This window comes from Amphibalanus amphitrite, unplaced genomic scaffold, assembly GCF_019059575.1.
Source record: "Amphibalanus amphitrite isolate SeventyFive unplaced genomic scaffold, NRLGWU_Aamphi_draft 000780F_arrow, whole genome shotgun sequence".
NCBI classification, from domain to species: domain Eukaryota; kingdom Metazoa; phylum Arthropoda; class Thecostraca; order Balanomorpha; family Balanidae; genus Amphibalanus; species Amphibalanus amphitrite.
In genome coordinates this window covers 115,134-135,867 of record NW_024882274.1, presented here as the reverse complement: position 1 = coordinate 135,867, position 20,734 = coordinate 115,134, and the positions used below count along the sequence as shown (strand labels likewise).

The window sequence follows — 20,734 nt, the reverse complement described above, 5'->3', positions numbered from 1 at the left end:
GTGGTTTCGATGGGTTTCGAGGACGCTGCGTTAGCGTATTTGGCGTACTTGATGTGAGAGTGCGAATGATTTGATTATTGGGGATTGGGATTGCGGTTGTTCACTAATTAAATTTGAAACAGTGGTTAGTGGGGAAAGCGAAATTTTTATTGAACAATTTATTGAACCAGTCACCCTGGTTGGAGTGGTTTTGAGGTCGATCTGTCAACGTATGCCAGTGCGTTTTTAATCTTTCACTTCAACTTGACCTTTTTTCAATTATGATGGCTCACTAAAGAAAATTGAAATGGAAAATGATATGATATGACTTGCAGCTAAATCAGCCTGAAATATAAAATCAGTGCTCATTGGCATGGTCCATAACCCAGCACAATTGATAAATTGATATTGAACCACCATCACCATGGTGATTGCCCGACCACCTTTTTCGCAGATGATGGATTCTCAGAAGTTTTGCCTCAAGTGGGATGGGTTCCAGAGCAGCGTCACCTCCGTGTTTGACCACCTGCGGCGGGACGGTGAGCTGGTGGACATCACTCTTTGCTGCGAGGGACAGCGTGTCAAGGCGCACAGGATGATGCTGTCGGCCTGCAGCCCTTACTTCAGGGAGCTGCTCAAGGTGAGATTATTGCAGCTGCTTTTTCTTAAATTTGGGTTTTTTATTTTGTTTTTTTACTTCCTGAAGACACAGGTGTTTGTAGAAGTGAGAAGCCCAGAACAATGATAGGTATAGGTGGAGGTCAGGAAGGTGATGAGCTGTATGAGGATCCATCTTAAACTCATACATAGGATAGAAGTGCTAGCATTGCCTCAACAATCCTGCATGGATTTAAATAATTAGTCTATATACATAATCAAAGAACACACTTTTCAATTGATGAAGCAGAAGATCAGTGTTACTCACCTCACTTCACTTCTACACTTTAATAATCAGTGTAAATAGGATAGATTCAACAACACTAATGACCTGCGCCTTTTTCAGGACAACCCCTGCCAACAAATGGTGTTCTTCCTGAAGGATACAAGCGCGGAGGACCTGTCTGCCATCATTGAGTTCATGTATAAGGGCAGCGTGAACGTCAGTCAGACGCAGCTGGCCAGCTTCATCAGGACGGCAGAGATGCTGCAGATTAAAGGACTCAGTGGAGATGAGGAAAAGGTAAAAACTGAACTCCTCTTCATGTGTATAGTTGGACTGTAAAATCTCTTTAATTTCCCTTTTTCTAGCTATACTGACTACTTAAGTGTGTCGAAACCATAGATCCTTAACTCATGGTAATACTAGTTTTGTATGTTTTTTTTTTTTGCTGTTTGAAATTCTGTTGTCTTGGCTTGCTTTTGGTGTCACATACAGAACTATAAAGTAAAAAGTAATTTTGGTAAGGTGTGTACCACCTAGTGTTCATGATCACTGCACCTGCTGCCATTCTCTTGCATTACCACTTTCCCGTGTGTTTTTCTGTCGTCGGTGCACTGACAGCATTCGTATCCAACTAACCCGTCCCCGCCTTTCCGCAGATGCCGCCGTCACCAACTACCCACCAGAGCCCCGGACGTGCCGCGTCTCACGAGCCTCGACCCATGGCCGCCTCCACGCCTCAGAGACCTCATCGAAACGGAACACCGCCGGCTAAGAGAAGGAGAGCCTCAGAAACGGTTACCGAGACACCTCCCCACCAACCACCGTCGTCACAGCCGCCATCAACACCATCACAGCAGTCGAACGTACTACCGCAGAACCCTCCAAGAATGCCGTCGTCACAGCCTAGCCCTCCTCCAAGCTCTTCCACGCCGCTCGCCGCTTCTGCAAACCCAGCATCGGCCCCAGTACAGACCCCTGCGGGACACCCCACCGAAGGGGGACAAGCGCTTGCTGAGGAGAATATCAAAGTGGAAAAGGTGGACCTGACTGAAGAGGAGGATGACGATGCTACCCTGGATTCGACGCTGGATTATGTTGCCGATTATGAGGGCGGATACAGAGATGGGCCTGATCTGTCCATGGCTGATGCTGCGGCCATCAGTAAGTGGATGGGATTATCATGTGTGGGGCAGTGTTTGGCTATGGTAAAAGTTTTTGGTCAGTGGGATGTAAGATGGGATACCAATTCAAAAACTTCACGGCCTGGAGGGAGATAATTGCTACGCTAAAATGGTTTGTTTTTCACTTAATCAACCTAAGATTTTTCATTTTGTCGTTTGCTTAGTGTCGTTTAATGCCAATAACCTCAACGTTTTGTGTTTTTGAATTCATATTTGGTTTCATATTCCACACTGTATTCTTATCATAGTTCCAGATTGTGATCCAGTGTTAAGATGAGTTTAGTTCCTCTGCACCAAAATAAACATTGCTTAGGCTTATGACATCTAACCACTCTCGTCTATCTACTATGAACGTCAAACCCCTTGAGACCCCACTTTTTTGCGATAATTTTTAAATGCGTCAACTTTCGTTGACAATATTCTGGCAATGTATGTTTCCGAACCTGCCGAAACTTTTATCACTAAGGTATTTTGACGCCAAACGATTATGGAAGGTACTTCTCATTCACTCGTAATGTTAAGGTCAATTCAGGCCCGGGCAGAGGCTTGCGCTCGGCCACACTCGAGCCCCGCCATCAGCGCCATCTGCTCTAAATGCCATCTACCAGCGCCCGCTACCGCTACCAGCTACCGCCCACCATCAAGCCTGAATGGAGCGAGAGACGCGAGTGACCGGTCGCCGGGCAAGGAGCGCCGGAGGGGTAGGGCGGAGCTTAGCGCTGACGTCATTACGTGGCTCCGCCCCATGAGAGCGTAGCCTCTACCCAAACAGCAGATTCGTTCCGTGAAATTTAACATTACGAGTGAATGAGAAGTACCTTTAATAATCGTTTGGCGTCAAAATACCTTAGTAATAAAAGTTTCGGCAGGTTCTGAAACACACATTGCCAGAATATTGTCAACGAGAGCTGACGCATTTAAAAATTATCGCAAAAAAGTGGGGTCTCAAGTGGTTTGACGTCCATAGTAGGTAAGTTCTGTAATATTATAATATTTTCTACGGCACTTCAACCTCCCACTGACCTCCTGTGTACCCGTCTTCAGTGGGCGGAGGAGGCGGAGGGGGCGTGGCTGGACCCTCTCAGCGGCCCCCGGACGACGGCTCCCAGTCAGGTGGGTGTCACGCGACGTCCGGAAACCGGGACCGGCACGCCAATATCGCCCCCTGCCACTGTGTCATTATATTCTCTCTCTCTCTTCCCATAATACACACTCGCATGACGAAATGTACCCGTCGGTGTAACGGTCTTCTAAATTTGCTCGTCTCGAAGTTATCGAGATAAGTGGCATACGGCCTGACCTAGGACACTGATTCAGACAGGACACTGATAAAGTCCTACTACCGAACCATGTTCGTGTATAACTCTGTTGATGGTAGAAATGGAGCACCAAAAAGCTTGCTGTTTTCAAGGACTAAATAATACAAGTACTTAATCGAAATTTGTGGGGTGATGGGCGACACCTGCGATCTGCTGGAAGCCAGGCGTTGATAAATTGCACATTAACTTAATTTCTTCTACTAGCCTGAGTAAATTCTCTTCCTCTGAAGCTCACGATGCTTCGTAAGTGTACGACTTTGGCTTAGCGGTCTTCATTTTCTTCAGAAGCTCTCATTATGAACTTGTCACTAATTCTGACTTCGTTTGTTCGATGGCAACTTTAAAAGAAAGATCTCGCGTGATTTGCACCAGAAGGGGCGATAGGATATACCGGAACGGTGCTGCTGACAAAATCCCACAACAAAAGAGGTTTCGGTCCCATGGTGCCGAAACGTCCGGTAGTTATAATTGTCTGCCCGCTAGATTGTTTTTCCAATTTCCATTTCTTCAGAATCGATCTTCATGTCCCATTCCCTTCCCGGCCAGCCTCCCTCTATGTATTGGCGTGTCGGCCCTGGAGTGCGAGAACAAAGGTGCAGCCAGGCACTTATCATCTCTGTGCAATATGCCTTAGTAATTTGTACGTCGCTCTTCAAGAGTCATGCTTGAATATCTGTTTTGTAAAACTGAGGCCACCGCTAAGCGGAGCTAACCGCGATGGCGATGCCATATTGAAACCTTTTGACAGGTTATTTTTGCATAGTTTCTACGTCTTGCATCAATCAATATCTATAAATACAATACACTACACTACCCATTTTACCAGCACAACTCGGATAGTTCTAAAAAGAGACTGTTGGTCATATATCATACTGAACGAGGCCGGTGTAAATAAATTTTAAAAACCCAGATACTTGCCAAATTTTTTAACGAGGCCGAAGGCCGAGTTTGGTATGTATTTTGGTATGATTTAGTCTGTATTTTTCTGTATCCCAACGATAAGGTAATTTTTTAGACCGGAGCTCTTAGCCGACTTTTAAAAGAGACCGTCCCAAAATGTTGGCTGAGTGAAAATTGGTGAACATTTTTGACCGTGGTCAATTTCTTCACACCATATTTCACTGCACCTCTCCGGGTAATGTATTAGGATTTGCCAGGCTTTACTACAGTAAAAAAAAAACGTTATTTAGTTAAGCTCAGCTTTTAAAAACAGTTGGTGGCTGGCAGCACCGTCTGAAAACAAATGCTTGGATCTGATTCCCATCTCGGAATCATACCCCTTTTGAATCATTCAGAATTCATTGTGATTACTAGTGACCGGTATTTCGATTATTTTAATTGCATAGTAACAATAATGTCTCTCATAGTTATCGCTTTATGCCTCTATAGCCTCGTTTCATAAAGCGAGTCCGTAACTTACGACGGTTTTTTATCCTGTATTGCAAATGCATGTGAAGCGATAAACTAATTTCCCCTTCTCCCTACTGTTCTTGCTTGCAAGATAAATAATTTCAATGATTCAAACTAACGTCATCGCTTCACATGCATTTACAATACAAGACCAAAAACTGCCTAAAGTTACGGACTCGCTTTATGAAACGAGGCCTATGTCTCTCAAACTAGCGTTAAAGTATATTCAGACCGTTTTAGTTCCAGGCGAAAATGAGATGAAGTCCTGGCTGCACCTTTGTCCCCGCACAACATTCTGTGTCATTTTAATTGTGTGATGTGCCTTATTATGCCATCAGCCGTGCCGTTAAGATTTTGTGTCTGTTTGGGCATGTATGTTTTTTTTTTTGTAGCTGCCTCCGCTCTTGCTTTTCTGATCACTCCAAAATGCTGATTTGCGATTGAATCATTAATATTTTTAATTTACCAGTCTGATGATACATTCGTTGCTCAGGAGAACCCTACAAGCAATTGAATTTATAATGCAAAGCATAGGTCCAAATCTTGCTTTTAGATATACCTAAACCGATGAATTTAGTTAATTGTATTAATAGTAAATTTTGTTCTATCGTTGATGTGTTTTTATAGCTTGTAGAATGGCTAACTGTTTTACGCTTTTGTATTTTATAGTCGCATCTAACATTTTTGATAAATGCTGCTAATTTGCCGCAAACTCATGGGCTTAGGCCATCGATTGCCAGCGCTAAAATTTTTCTCATTTATCGAGGACATACTTGATGAAATATTAAGTATAACGCGAACAACTATCTCTTTGATGCTCGCTAATAAAATCGTTTTCGAGATTATATACGAGTGAACTCTTTGAAGATTAAGTGGATTCCGACTTCGCCTACTTGTGCTGGTGCATCGAGGTTAGTGGTCTTCACGTCTTTTACTTTTCCTAACAATTGGTTATGTGCTTATGCTAGTGATAGTAAGGCCTTTTATTTTGAATGCATTTGTGCATTTTATTATAAGTGCATTATGTTGGGAACTTGTGGGGAGTGGGGTACCTACATTCGTGCAAAAAAAAAATGAATCCATATATCTGCTCTTTGGTTGGTGCAATAATAAAATTGTTGATTGTAGTATGGAAAGGAAAACTTTTGCAGATATTTTACCTTTTTAAACGTTATCCTCTAAAATTATCTCTATTAGAAAGAATGACTTTTGATAACTCGTGTCTGCACGAAACTGCCCCAGATAGTTATGGGGCACTTCCGTGCACCCTGCACAGTTCGAGGAATTACCGGGCATTACCAGAAATTTACCAAACGAAATTGGCAGGGGGGCCATTTCACTCGATTTCTTTCGACAAGAAGGCATTGCACAACAAATATGGAAATAATGAGCTGGCCAACAAGAAAGTGCCAACTGCCGGCCTCCGTGACCTCGCCAAGGTCGCGTGAATCACTCGTCACGACGTCGCAAGCAGCCGAGACTGAGTCAGGCGAGCGTCATAAGTGAAACCTACTACATATTAAGTCATAAATCGCAAAAACAAAAACAAAATATGCACGAATATGCCGCTAAGCAGTGCGTGCGAGAACCTGCCCCACCACGTTATTTGTAATATATTTCAAAATTTCTTTAGGAAAAAGACACTTTTCAAAAAACAAGTTTGCAGAAGTTCCCTGAATAGAGTGGGCTTCTTCGCCGCCAATTTTGAAAAGCTGAACCACATTTCCGAGTCAGGATCACGAAAATGGATGCTATGAAAAAAGTTTGGATAGCTCACGAATAATACAACTTTGCGTTTTTATACAGAGCATGATAGCAGGTGCATTGTTGTTTTCTGCAGTGAACGAGGGGCGGTAATGATACATATTTTCATAATTAACCTTGAGCTCGGGCAGTCACTCGTGTTCCCAATAACTGCTGAAAATGAATGTGCCCCATGCACGAAAGTGCCCCGCTCTCCCCTACTTTATAAAAAGGGTAGGTTATGTATTGGTTAAATGGTCCCAGTTGTGATCGTGCCTCCTTTTGATGAAACCAGGTAGTCCTAGTCCTAAAATGAATTCCTTTATATGCAGCTGTTGGACCAAAGTTATTAGCTAAGTGGATGATCACAAGGCTTATTTATTCGTTTTTTTTTTTTTGCATTTTTGATGTCGAGGAAAAGGTCAACTTCTTTTATTTATCTAATTATGGTCGTTTAATGTTTTGTAAATTTGTATTCATTTCTATGTCTTTTGTAGTGGTTCTAACTTCTAGTGGTAGATTCACTGGAAAATAAATTGGTATTTCCCACGTTTTAGCCCATAAAACTTAGTTTCACGGATGCGTTGGACCCATTTTTCGTTTTGTCCGCTCGCACAACTACATCGGTTGAATTTAAATGGTGTGAATGAGTGTGTTCAGACAGGAAAGCAGTAGGGTAGCCTGGGGCAAGACGCCCCAGATAATTTATTTTGCTACATAAATTTTGTCCCACATCACCTAGAAGGCCAAATTTGTGCTCAATGCGTTCTTTGGACATTTTACTTTAAATTGCACCCCTCAAATTCATTCACTTATGATCGGACTCCAAGCTAGGAAGTGATTTGTGAAGCAACTGCAAATGGGGCATTTTGCCCCAACCCCAGGGCAAAACGCCCCACGGCCTGGGGCAAGTAGCCCCATACTTTAGATTAAACATTTAACATGGTAGTTGGCTAAATCTTATGTGAGAGGTCCGTTAGACCTCTGGAGGCACGGCAATGAAGTTATCACATTCCATCCTGTCAGGTGTTCAGCTATGACACTATTGTATGAGCAGGTTTTTCACCTGCCTCATAAGACCAAATAATAAATTATTGCAATGCAAATGTTTACAAAATACTTCCATTGCCATCCAGTTGCTGAGAAAAATACACATAAAGACATAGAAACTTACTGTTTGCCAGCTACCGAATATTAGAAAGTGGGTAGCCCGAACAACACATGAGGTAAAACGCCCCATGGGGCTTTTTGCCCCGCGACCTACTGGGGCGTTTTACCCCATCACGTAGTTCGGTCAGAGAACAACGCATTGCACTCCAGCAAGACATAATTTAACAGGAACCAACCCGGCATGATAAGCGTTAGACAATAATTGTTCAAAATACATAAAAGTCGTTAACCTGATGTGGACCATAAAAGAACGCCATGATGCATAATCTGACAACAAAACATATAAATCACTCAAAAAACACATTTTTGGCTATATCTCCCGAAAGAGTCATCACAATTTCTTTCCAGTCTGCTCATATAATGATCATATAGTGCACGTTTTATAGAAGAGAGGATGTTCCCCAGAACTCTGCCAGTTCCGAGAAACATCGGTGAGGCGTTTTACCTCGGCGGGGCGACTTGCCCCGGTCTACCCTACTTGTTTGAGAAAGACTTTTCCACAGAGCCCAAAAGTTTTAGTTTGCCATATCGTTGAGTTATTTTGCGCCGTTCTCAAGACATGTCCCTTGATTCATTGAAGAATTCCTTCAAGACAATGCCCTTGCTCTTAATTCATGGAATCGTTGGCAATGCAAATCAAGCTATATTTCACAGCATTATCGAAAGGCTGACAGGTATGACGTTTAAGAACTAGATCGTGCAACCAAACGAGGTATGTATGTTCTTTTAGTTGCCAGTGCGGTGGTTGTTTCGCCGTAATTGTCCGTAAAAATGGAAAAGACGGTTTGCTGCATTTTAACCTATTTGAAGCTATGTTTTTTATGTCGATTTGTGCCTAAAAACCTATAATGCCATGTCGTCACATATTGTATGTGTGTGCCACTTCTTTCACATATGTGTATCATCTTAATGATTTTCCTGTTTCAGATTGGTATCTGAACAATCCTGGTGTGGAAAATACATGACGGATGTTAGATGTACTGGGAATATGTCTGAGAAGATGAACTCCAAATGAAGAACGCCATAAAATTCACCTTGTTCGCGGACTAATGAAATGTTGTGATGCGTCTAAGTTGCTTTCCTAACTTTTCATACAGCCGAGCATGTGGAACTAATTTTGAAGTTCGGCGGTTGGTGACTTCAAGCAGCCATTGTATGACAGCAGTCACAAAACCTTTTGCTTTGTTAGTGATATGTGACCTGAATAACTTGTCAGGTCTAGCCATTAAGATTGAAAATTTATTGCTGATTGAATTCGTCCCTGAATTTAGTCTGCCCTTTTCCATGTTGGCTGGAATTATGCTTTAGCCAAAACATGTCATCTTCCGACCAAGGTTTGCTTAAAGGGACTATCCCACCTTCTAAAATGTTGTTAAAACCAGTTAAATTGTGCCCGACTTTATAGATTGGCTGACCAGGAACACGGTTCTGGCATTTATTTTTCATTAAACATCTTAGGCTTCCCATATTCCAAACACAAACTTTCAAATATGTGACGTCACAGCCCAAAATTACCTCCTTCCCCAGGCCACATTACTGTCATAAAGCTGATTCTTTTTACTCTGTAGGCACCACAACAAAGTTCAGACCAACTTTTAAGCGATTTTTCAACGAACAAACCCATTTAAATCAGAATGACTAAACGACGTGACGTCACACTAACGGTCGGTCCATGTTGAAGATAGGGCCTTGTACAAGGCCCATTTTCAAATGAAGGGAACGAATTTCTTCAACACCAAGAGGCCGCGGGGGTTGCAACCTAGAATAGATAGTGGTTTCTGAACCTCGCCGCAAACTTGGCTATCTCAACTCAAACCCCATGTTAAAGGTGGGATAGTCCCTTTAATTCTCGAAATGGTTTACCGCGCATGTGTGCCTTTATACCTGATGATTGCTGAACGTCCAACCGTACAATGAGAGTGGTAACCCAATGTCAAATCTACGAGAATGAGGACATTCTATAACCATATTTTTTGCAGTGTCAGGGGTACGGGTGGGTGACTTTTCTGAAGTTTTCACAAGTGAATACATCTCGTGGCGCACGAGAGGAATGGTATTCCAACGACACTTTTGATTTCCTACAAGCTGCTGTAAGTAGTCTCGTGTAGTCTCCTATTTATTCAATTGACAAGCGTCAAACATGTAGCTCGCTGCTTATGTGATTGCTTCCATTCGAATGCAACTGCTGAATACATTTGTGACGCAAACTATGCGTTTTAATCAAATACGATCAGCAATTTGAGAAAATAATGTGACACACAAAAGCAGTAAGCTACATGGGCTTTTTGCATATGAAAATTGGCTTGGTAGATGCAACAAACAAAATGCGATATCAAGAGCTAGTCATAGCGTGGTACCGACCTGCACTAAAGGAGCAATGCTGATCGTTGTTCCCCACATTGAAGTTCTAACAGCCTTTTTTTTTCTTTTCTTCCAGATCAGAGACTTCACGTTTGTAACGTCTGCGGCAAGTCGTACAAACATCGAGAATCGCTGAACCACCACCGGAAGAAGCACGAAGGCCTCACAACCTGTTTTGTGTGCGGTAAAGTGTGCTGTATCGTCGCGGAGCTGCGACGGCACCTGGAGCTCAACCACGGCCTGACTCAGGAAGAAGTGCGCCGCTTCGTGCCCACGAAGCCCAAGGAGCGCATCATGCAGGCCCCGTTCCGAGCAGCGGGGATGCTGCAGCCGACGTTAGGCGCGGCGCAGGCAATGCTGCAGAACGCTGCGACAAACGCGGCGCAGTTCCGACCGCCTGTCAGAGCTGGGTTTGAACAGGCGTTTGGGCGGATGAAACGAGGATCGGCCGCTTGGAATGTGGAAACGAGTGCGAGTTCGAGCCTGGGATTGAGGGCGAGTACGGGTAGAGACACTGGTGATCACACGCCTGTGAGACCGGGCGGTTCAGGAGTTGGAATTGAAAGGAACTCTAGTGTCGGAGATGCAGAATTGACTGCCGAGTCCTTGCCTAAGCAGGAGGAAGGATCTGTTTCGTACAGGCCAGTGCAGCTTCGCTCGGGGGAACCTGAAGCTTGGGGGAGCTCGGATGGTGGTGGGGGAGATAACATTGGCCAGGCGGCTACAGAGTAACACAAGTCTTATACTCTCAATTTCATAAACAATATTAAGCTCCTAGCGATTTTACAAGCGTGTTAGTTGATTTAGCATACCCTGGTACTATGCAGTTTTGTAGTAAGTATGATATTCTAATGACATTTTCCATTGTATCTCGTTAATCTGTATGTTACTCATCATGCGCCTTGCAAATAAAGTCAAAAGTGGTACGTTTTATCATTCTAATGGACGAAGACTGAAAAAGAATGCGCTGTAATCTGAGTTCCCAACTCTCTGTTACACGGTTATTATATTGTGTTGATTAAACTAAAAGTAGCTCACTATGCAGTATGCAAGCTCGTGTCAGTTGTCACTAACATTCCATTGGCATTGTTGCTTTGATGATATCAGACACTGTGACTCCAGTTAGCGCGCCCAGATATCTGACCCGTCGTCAGGCGGTCTGCCCACTCTGGAGATCCAGACATGCGGGCTTCGCCACAAATCACATACAGGTCCGATCGCTAGCTGAAATGGCACCCTGAGGTGCCAGCCTCCTATTGCCATGCAAGGTCCGGCTCGGGTGCTATCTCAAGGATTCGACTTACGACGTTTGTTGCGGCTATTGTTCAAGGGAAATAGTGATGATAATACGTCACAATACGTTGCATAATCATCACTGTCGTCGCTCAATCGTCGTTCCTTCAGCGTTAGAGAGAATTAGCGTATGACTGCATACTTCTTCAACATATTTTACATACACAGTACACTATCACAAAGTCAGACATGCACTATACACTCATGCAGTGACAGTTCTACGTCCCCTTCCACAAATTATTTTACACGAAATGTTAACCTCCGAATTGGTTTGGATTTCCGCAGAAGATTCCTTTATCTTTGAAGACTTCCTCTCGCCCTTCCTTTTATTCTTCCCATTGATGTCATTGGTTTCTTTTTCAAAAAGGTACGTATCATTTCGGCCATTGTTTTGTAACTTTCTATTAGATCAGCTGATACATTCTATCAGAATTAATAGATGAACTGAACGCAAGAGTACCTTGCTCAATTCCGGGTTTCCTTATGACTACCTGTCTTATGATTCATTTATTCTAGTCTGTATTGTTCTCCGATAGGCAAGACGTGTTAACTGTCGCCACTTCGCATCATTCTTTGATCTCCCTTCACTGTATTTCAAGGACCACAACGGGTCAGCCAGTGACCACTGACCAAACCTAAGATTGCACCTCCTGCCGGCAGATCGTTTCACGTGCGAAACGTGCGGCCGGGTCTACTCCCGCCTGCTGTCTCTGGAGCACCACCGCAAGGTCCACGAGGGGCTCACCAAGTGTCCCATCTGTGGCGTGATAGCCAGTCGCGTGGGTCACCTTCGACGCCACATTCAGATGGTGCACCGGCTGCCGGCGGAGCAAGTCTACACTCTGGTGCCGAGCAAGTTTTCTCGGAGTCGCTGAGACGGTTGGGAATGTGTATAATGTATATGGAGTGGACTGTCGGACAATAGTGTGTTTTGCTTCGGACTTCGATGTGGTTTCTCTTCGGACATCGTTGTGGAAAATTAGGTAGCCAGGGCCATAGGAGGATCCATTTTCTTTCATGAGTGTCTGAACGTCACAACAAAGTCACTCCCAACGTGTGGAATGTTTTGAGTTCTTCCATTTAGGGGCGCAGTGAGACTTCTGTTGCGGATGGGGAGTAGTGGAGAATCTGTTGATTTCTTGGAAAAGTGATGCTATGCGATGTAAGGGTAGGTAATGTTTCATCAAGAATTGGCGAATGAAGACCTTTGTATGGTTTCATAGTTATCAGACAGCTGAGTCCCGAATTCTAGTTAAAATGGTTCGGTGTAAAGGTAGATAGTGCCTAGATGTTGATGACCCAAAGTTACTGCGGTTCATGCGAGACTGCAAACTGTTCGCGATCTCCTTGTTTTCAACGGAAGAATGACTGATAACAAGAATATGGAAAGTTTCTTACAAGTACCGTCTTAAAGTTGCTACATCAGACGATGTGCATAGATAGCTTTGGTATAGGACGCTACTGTATAAGGATTCGCCGACAGATGAACATAACTAAGCCTTGATTTAGTCCGTCACTGTGGTGACACGAATGAAAGCTGAACATTCATCGTCATTTGCAGCATGTGTTACTCTAACTCATTTCAGGGAGAATGAAGTTGCTACTTTTTTACAGCCCAGATAAGACCGTCTTGTTTATTTTCTTATTCGATGTGTTCAGGCGTACTATGTATCGCCTTTTAGTGGAGTCTAGAAGCGAAACATTTTTTTTTTTTGGAGTTACGTATGTGTTTTAATGACGTCGATGATATCGTGTTTAATAAAGTGTGCATCGAAATATTTGAGAACAGATAGTGAAACGCTTGCTATGTGAGCCATCCAATAAAAAAGCTACCAATGACACCCACTGATAAACACATGCATTGATTTGGAGATACCTGTTTCAACCACCATGCCAGTAATTTGTATGTTATGGGAGAACGATGCACCAGCCAGCGGCCTTTGCTACCCATCAGTTTCACACGCTTTACCCTCGTCTTCCCTTGCTTCCTTCTTTCCTTCTTCTTTTTTATTTTACCAATAGTTAGTCGCCTATGTAATCTTGTCAATGGCATTACCTACTATCTTAAAAAATGCTGCTTTTCAAACTGGGGGGGGGGGAGCACTGTACTACAGTGACTGTACACCAAAAGTGACTGTAGGTATGCATCTTTAGATTAGTCCTTATTTCCTTAAACAACCTCGTGATCCGGGCATCTATGTGTCACTTGAACCGCCAGTAATCACACATATCAGTCTTCTTTGCGACGTAAAGATCCGTGCCCTTCCACGTCCTGACGCTAATACACGTCACTCGTCTTGTGAAGTCATCAGTCCCCTGGCCGTTGACCACCCACGTCCTTCACTAGTCCAATCGTCTCCTCCCTCCGTAAAAGCTCTAAGTCGTCAGCATCATTGTGAATTTCAATTTTGTCCACAGGTTGTTTCGTATGCGACATATGCGGCAGGGGCTACGCCCACGCCGTATCTCTGGGACTGCACAAGAAGGTTCATCAAGGACTGACAACGTGCGCACTGTGCGGCAAGGTCCTCAACAAGGTGGCGGACCTGAGGGAACACATACGCATGGTCCATAAACTGAGCAAGGAGCAAGTACAGCTGATTGTGCCTTCTATGCGGTCGAGATATATGTGATACGGAATATTCAGAGCGAGAAAGCGTAGGGACGTGAGAATGTCGTGGGAAGGACCAGTAGACAGGTGTTCCAATTCGACAAATGTGTGAATAGTAATATGATTAGTGATGTGTAGGAGACTGTCTTGCGGCAGGGAAGTCTGTAGCAAGTTGTTCCGTTTGGTGTCCACTCTATGTCAGTGGAGTCGCTTGTACAATATATGTGATGGCAACCATGTGGTTAAAATCGAATAGTGACCTGAGTTCAATGAATGTGTGTTTGATGATTTCATATTCAGGATATGAGGAATGACATGGGAACGGATTGTTCTTCTATTTTGGACGCAGCTTTCTCTTTGCTAGCGATGCCTGAGATATACTTCGAATATATCCTGTCTTGTGACTTGGTCCAACACAATGCCACAATTTCGCATTACTTTTATCATATAGTGATCGGGTTTGTTTGTCATAGATAGCCCTTAGTTTGTCAATCGGATATGCACAACACTAACAGATAAAACGTCAACTGAATTGTTTAAGGTATTGTTTGAACGATATCACACGACAATGATTCACGTGATTTTTCATTTAATGTTTGTACATGAGATATGTTCCTTCATAGACAGTTGGACGCATTCCTCTCAATTCACTCTAATGTCGTTTGCCTGTTCACCGTTGCTACTTGCAACGTTTGATGACTGTCTTGTAAACGTTTCATTGTCTTGTTTTAATCTTCGTGGAAAATATATGGTAATGCCCTGAGTTTGTTTGTAAGTCTAACAATATTCGTCTGCTGATGACTCCGGTTCTGATGGTGATATATGTGCTTCGTAACGTGTATGACCTGTATGACACTTCTGATTGGGCACTTGGCCCAATCTCACCAAGTTGGTTAAACTTAATTTCGGGGTAGTATTTTTGTAGTTATGGAGTGGGGTAGTTTGGTATTTTACCCCAAATTGAGTTTACCGCACTTGGTGAAACTGGGCCCTGGTGTATTTACAATAAAATAGGTGCATAGATAGGTTGGGTGGTGTTGACAAGCTGCGGTAGTAACACAGTGCCTTAAACAGTACTCTGGTGACACTGGACAGTTCCATCGGCAGTAACCTTAGTCCTTATCTGCTTTTGGTTTATTACCAGTACTTCTAATTTTTTTTTTGACCCGTTACAGTTTAAAAAGCGTTGTCTTAAACCGTTTACAGTACCAACTTACCATTACCACTTATCAACTTACAATTACATTATACACATTACATTTACAATATACAATTAACTTACCACTTACCAACCGCGGCTTGTCCCTAGAAGCATGTCGATCTGTCGATCATGTGAGCTTCAGATAAGCTTTAACTTGACTGTATTTGTTCATGTGCCCATTCATTGCAAACATGCGTCTTCCTCTCTGCCGTCCGATCACCTACAATGCCATTCTTCCCCAGGTAAGGGCCGGCCTTGCCCAGACTGTGGGCGAATCTACAAACACAGCGGCTCCCTGATGCTGCACAGGAAGGTGCACCAAGGGTTGACCACGTGTCCGATATGTGGCAGCGTCAACAACCGCGTCGCAGACCTTCGCACCCACATGCGTACCATACACAAGCTCACCAGGGAAGAAGTCAAGGCGATGGTGCCCAGTGACCGCTGGCGATTGAACAGGGTGCCAAGTCGGGAACAGCCTCCGGATCAGTGAAAAGGCTGGCAGTGGCAGCAGTGGAGGAGGAGTCACTGGCATTAGTGAATATGACACCAATGATGTCAGTGAACGAACAGACAGTGGCAGCAGCGAATGATGCTATGTTGGTGGTATCGTTAGCGTTAGGGCTAGCTTTGTGATGCGGACTTAGAAGAACCGATGACGGTGTGCAAGTTTTGTTTTGCACCAGGTGTTGAGATCTTGCTAACGAGAGTTAATCAAAACGGTGATCATTCTCTTGCCAATTGCGATTAACGCATGTTTTGTGCTCAAACCTTTTATGTGTTCGGAACTGTAATGTTTGCATTAAGTGAATCTGCCTTGTGGGAACTCATTCAGTTTTAGGGCGATGGGCATTTTGAAGAATTACGAGCCTCAAGTGCAGCCAACTGTATACGCGTAAGTAATTTAGTTCGCCTTCTGGCGTCTGATTAGCGAAGTTGGCGGTATTGTTTTGGTTCTTTATTTGCACTGAAAAGTTAAAATGATGGTCATACAAATGTGAGAGCTAAAGGAGCTTATGACAAAAATGTTGCGCTCAAGATTGCGGCGAGAGTTTTGTAGTGAATAGTGATGGAGAGTTGCTGCCCGTCAAACCCGGATATAGAGGAGTGAGGATGTTGTTAAGATGACTGCTACTTAAGATGACTGCCGATTTTGGGTTCATAACATGTGGCAGATGTGACATATACCTAACAAGAAATAAAGGCTGAAGCACACTTTCCGCAGTCAGGAAATCGCATGCGAGAGCCTATTTAAACACATTAAAATTCTGCGCGCATCTATCGTATGCGGGAGGTGCGTGCGATTGCTGCGAGCGTGATTTAATGTAGTTGAATAGGCTCTCGCATGCGATTTCCTGACTGTGTAAAGAGTAGGTGTCAGGCTTAACGGATGACCAGGGACTATTTATACTAGGGATATGTTTTGAATTGAACCATGCCAACCATCTAAACAAAGGTAAAAGTCGGTACTTAGGAATAGTTTTGTCATTTTCGGTATCAGAGGATAAACCGAACTGTAGATAACGCTAGATCCCATGAAAATATAGGTGTTTTATGTGAGCGCCTCATGTGTGAACGCATCCTATAATTGTGTATATCTGGAAAATTTAGAAGTCTTGCTGGTGGTGGTGTCAAAAAGCCGTCGTGGTCCCACATCGTCGGACTTATTCTGAAAATAAAAGGTCATACGAGTTTTCATTGTTTTATACCTTTGTCCATCGGTTGAGCGCTAAATCACGCCAGAAGTTTCTGCGTTTTAAACCGTAATATCGACACATTCTCATGAATAAAAGAGTAAGTATGTCAGGTGATGGCTCGCTAGCAGTGAAAAAAGTGGGTGCGATGTAACTAGAATGCGGCATCCTTTCGGCTATTATAAATCCGATGTGTCGTACAATGTGCAGTGTGAATATATAGCCCTTACATTTGTGCCAATGCTAACGAACTTCCTATCATGCATTGTCACTGGGGAAGCGGACTTGCCACTTCAACCCTTTGCCAATCAGTTTAACCTCCACTTCCACATTCTAACCGCAGGTTGTTTGAAATAGACAAACACTATTCGTCATAACTTTGATCCTCCTTCACAGGTCGTTCGCTCGAGTGCAATGAGTGCGGCAGCGTCTACTCCCATCTCAGCTCCCTCCTGCTGCATAAGAAGAAGCACGCCGGCTTCACAACCTGCATGTTGTGTGGCCGCGTCTACGGCAGGGTCACCATCCTGCGGAACCACCTGATGAAGGCGCACAACATGTCCAAGAAGGACGCCCGAGAGATGTCACGGGGTGGTCGGAGGCGTACCCGGACTGTTACTCTTCCAGCCCAAATTCAAACTCGGAGCTCTGTGACTGTTACTCTTCCAGCTCAAAATCAAACGCGGAGTTCCTCTAGCTCTGAAGCGCATTCAGTGGCACTGGATAACATACAGCTCTCACATAAACATGTTTCTCTTCCAGCTCAAAATCAAACGCGGAGTTCCTCTAGCTCTGAAGCGCATTCAGTGGTACTGGATAGCATACAGCTCTCACACATCTGATTTGGGCTGAATAAGAATGCTGGTTGTCGCCTAGTGTTCAGCACCTAACGATGAATTAGTATGTAACACGCCAAGAAATTGTCCGATCTAGTGATCTGTACTGATGAAATTGCCCAACGTTGCTTATTTGACGTCAGATTTGCGTTTTGAGCTGATAACTCCAAGTGCGTGGCTTTATGCCAAGCTGGAAGTGTTGTGTCTGTATATCGATGCGTCCTTTTTTTTGCCCTGCAGCGTCAGTTTTGTCAGCGCTCGAGGGCTGTACTTGTACATTTTTGTTACCGGCGGTGCGTTTGGAAGTTTGATTTTGTGCGTGCGGAACTATTGACCGAGGAGCTGACACGTTTGCCCGTCGGGAGGATGGCACTGTTGGTATTATCTGCGATGCCTTGCTTAGTGGCCCATTTGCTCCGGAGTGTCATTAGGCTATAGGAGGTCATTTGCGTATAATTTCCGTTCTCGTCCGGTGAAGAGAACACGCAGCTAAAATAGCCAGGCACGCAAGGTTTGACCGTGATCGTATGGTTTTAGAACATGTTCGCGTGCAAACGCACGTTGTGCGTAGGAGCTTAAACGGCTCATAGCAACGTTTTGAATATGAGTTTCCGCAACTTCTTGTATTGGTTTGTCATCTTCAGTTTCTTTTTGAAGTGTTTGTATTTGTGCAGTCTAAAGGTAACTAGATTTGTTGGTATAGTTCAATTTTTAAAGCTGAAATAAAAAGCAAGAAACGTTTTCACAAATGTCTTTCTTCTGACTTCAAAGTATGAGGGGAGAATGTTTAAGAGTTCACATGTTTTCGTCACATGCTGAGGAGAATGATGAGAATCTCGCCGGCGCCTTTGTCGTTTATGTAGGTACTCCCTATTTATAGTCACCGTGGGTACTCCTATGTTACTTTTTTCTTAACATAAAACCTACCGTAGCATGCCTAATTGAATCTTGGTTCCATACGCATTATCATAGTATGATTGCAAAGCTAGCAGACGTGGTTCTCATGGCTTATTAATTTACGGTCCTCATAGTAACGCTATAAAACTCTCCGTCTCATACTAAGGCTATAGAACTCTCCCTCTCATACTAAGGCTATAGAACTCTCTCTTATTTCTGACACCCTCTTATGCCGGCCCATCATGCTACCCTCACGCTCATCCCTGACCACAGGTGTGCCGCTGTCCTGTGACGTCTGTGGCAGGATCTACCACCACATCAGCTCACTGGCGCTGCACAGGAAGGTCCACCAAGGCCTCACCCGATGTCCGGTCTGTGGCAAAGTCTCCAGCAAGGTGGCCAACCTCAGGAGACACTTGGAGAGGTCACACAGGATGTCGGCGGAGGACATTGGACGCATCGTGCCCAAGAGCCGGCACTCAGTGGTGGCGACGAGCAGGCTCTCGCAGCTCTGATGCAGTGATCTGAAGCTTTTTAAAGGGAGATTATGACCTTTTTCCACAAAATCTGAGTTAGGACCATTTTCTGACAAAACACAACAAGTTATAATGTAAATTAAAACCATTTTGCTCAATTCGGTACCTTGCCGCAAATATCTCAACTTGAAGTCACGTTAGCGGGGAGCGCTGAAAATGACCGTTGAACAAGTACTTACATCACTTTTTGGTACTTGCATGTAATTTTGTAAAATGAGCGTATTCATTACATTTGATCTTCATCACATCTAGTTAGTTAATGGTCGTCTATAGTGCCTTCAAAAGATATTCATGGTTTGGGGGTGGTTTATGTCTAAAGTTACGCAACTATTTTTCCTGTTCATCATCTGTCGCCATATGCTGCTATTTTAGTAGCAACGACTCAATTTTGAATCGGTCCCGCCGACTGCACAATAAAAGAAGATAGATACAACACTTTTGCGGCATCACTGAAAAACTTATGCAGTACTGTTATCAAAATTCTCATAACACCGTTCGACAAACCTGAAGTCTTTTTGAAATAAATATGCTTGTATTTTTCGCTTCAGGCTCTGAGGCCAAAATAATGAATTTCGTAGTTGCAATCGCAAGATTTGACTGCGTTTCTGGCGCATGCCGTGCATTTGTGGCGCAAAATAATACTTGGAAACAAAGAAGAGTAGGCACTATGTACCCCCGAATTAGAATCTAATTAATTCTAAACCGAATTAACTCTAATTCAAATTAGAATCCTTACAACCAAGCAACGACAAGGCGATAACATAAACAAAAACCCAAGCGTCGCTGTTTGAAACAAAAGCGCCATATACTGCGACTTTTTTATAGAGAAGGACAACGCATTTCGGTGGGTGTTACAAGTACTGCAAGTACTGCTTCTTTTTGCAAAAATAAAAACCTTTTTCACATACGAAAATGTTCTTGGAAATTTTCATATTTTATAGAAACTACAGTAGAAATAGTATAGATGTCGAGTAATTTTTATTTAAGAAAAAAGAAAGCTCATTATCTCCCTTTAACATGAACTTTGCGAGAGATGTGAGAGGATGATGAAGGTTTGCGGTTTGTGTGATTAAATGGAATCATTTGTAGTCTTTGGTGAAGTTTAAGGTCTAGATCAGGAATTTCAAGGTGATGATCCTTAAGAGTTTCGCCAACTGGTAGAAGGAACTGCCGCGGCTTTTCAAGCGCGTGTGTCCACGGTTTTCGTGGTTGTGTTTTTTGTTCGAAAGACATCGATTGCTAGGGTTGCTATCTAGTCCGAAGGCAGATCTGCTGACTGCTTCATTATTTTGTTTCTTTGTTTCAATCGTCAAATTTATGAGCTTAGAGTATTCAGCTGAATTTTTGTTGGTATGTTTTTTATTTGTATTTGATCCCCAAGGAAAGTCCGACTTGCAATGATTCCCCCTCCCTGGCCGGGATACTTTTTTCCACGCTAAAGCTTTCTGCCCCCCCCCCCCCCCTCCTTTCAGATAACAATATCGACTGACGGCCTGGTTAGCTTGTGATAATACAGATAGAACCCGAAATCATGGTTTTATGCGATGTTATAGTTATTCTTTGTTGTGTTGCTATGTAAGTAACCTATTTAATTTAGCAGTTACGGTCATCCAATATTTG

The 20,734-nt window shown here is 43.5% G+C and overlaps 2 protein-coding genes across 12 annotated transcripts in view; one reads left to right on the top strand and one right to left on the bottom strand.

Moving 5' to 3' along the window:
* The window catches only part of LOC122366048 (core histone macro-H2A.1-like), a 31,773-nt gene that overhangs the window by 9,942 nt on the left and 1,097 nt on the right, over window positions 1-20,734 (bottom strand). The gene's annotated exons all lie outside the window — the stretch shown is intronic.
* On the top strand, window positions 39-20,187 carry LOC122366046 (longitudinals lacking protein, isoforms A/B/D/L-like). 10 transcript variants are annotated; one of them, XM_043337809.1, is made up of 7 exons: window positions 70-217; window positions 434-619; window positions 983-1,159; window positions 1,519-2,023; window positions 3,088-3,156; window positions 18,852-19,111; window positions 20,126-20,187. In XM_043337809.1, exons 1-6 carry the CDS (start codon window positions 212-214, stop codon window positions 19,091-19,093), a joined length of 1,185 nt encoding a protein of 394 aa, XP_043193744.1. In that variant the 5' UTR covers window positions 70-211; the 3' UTR covers window positions 19,094-19,111; window positions 20,126-20,187. The 10 variants fall into 10 exon arrangements, with proteins under 10 accessions (XP_043193742.1, XP_043193747.1, XP_043193745.1 ...); XM_043337807.1 differs by lacking the exons at window positions 18,852-19,111; window positions 20,126-20,187 and adding an exon at window positions 17,242-18,430 and having other exon boundaries at window positions 39-217; XM_043337812.1 differs by lacking the exons at window positions 18,852-19,111; window positions 20,126-20,187 and adding an exon at window positions 12,000-14,713 and having other exon boundaries at window positions 40-209.

What these genes read in the sequence shown, in the direction of transcription:
- LOC122366046 (XM_043337804.1), top strand. An exon ending in GGCTGATGCTGCGGCCATCA is followed by an intron (nt 2,024 to 3,087) that starts GTAAGTGGATGG and finishes ACCCGTCTTCAG; the next exon opens with TGGGCGGAGGAGGCGGAGGG. An exon ending in GGACGACGGCTCCCAGTCAG is followed by an intron (nt 3,157 to 10,122) that starts GTGGGTGTCACG and finishes CTTTTCTTCCAG; the next exon opens with ATCAGAGACTTCACGTTTGT.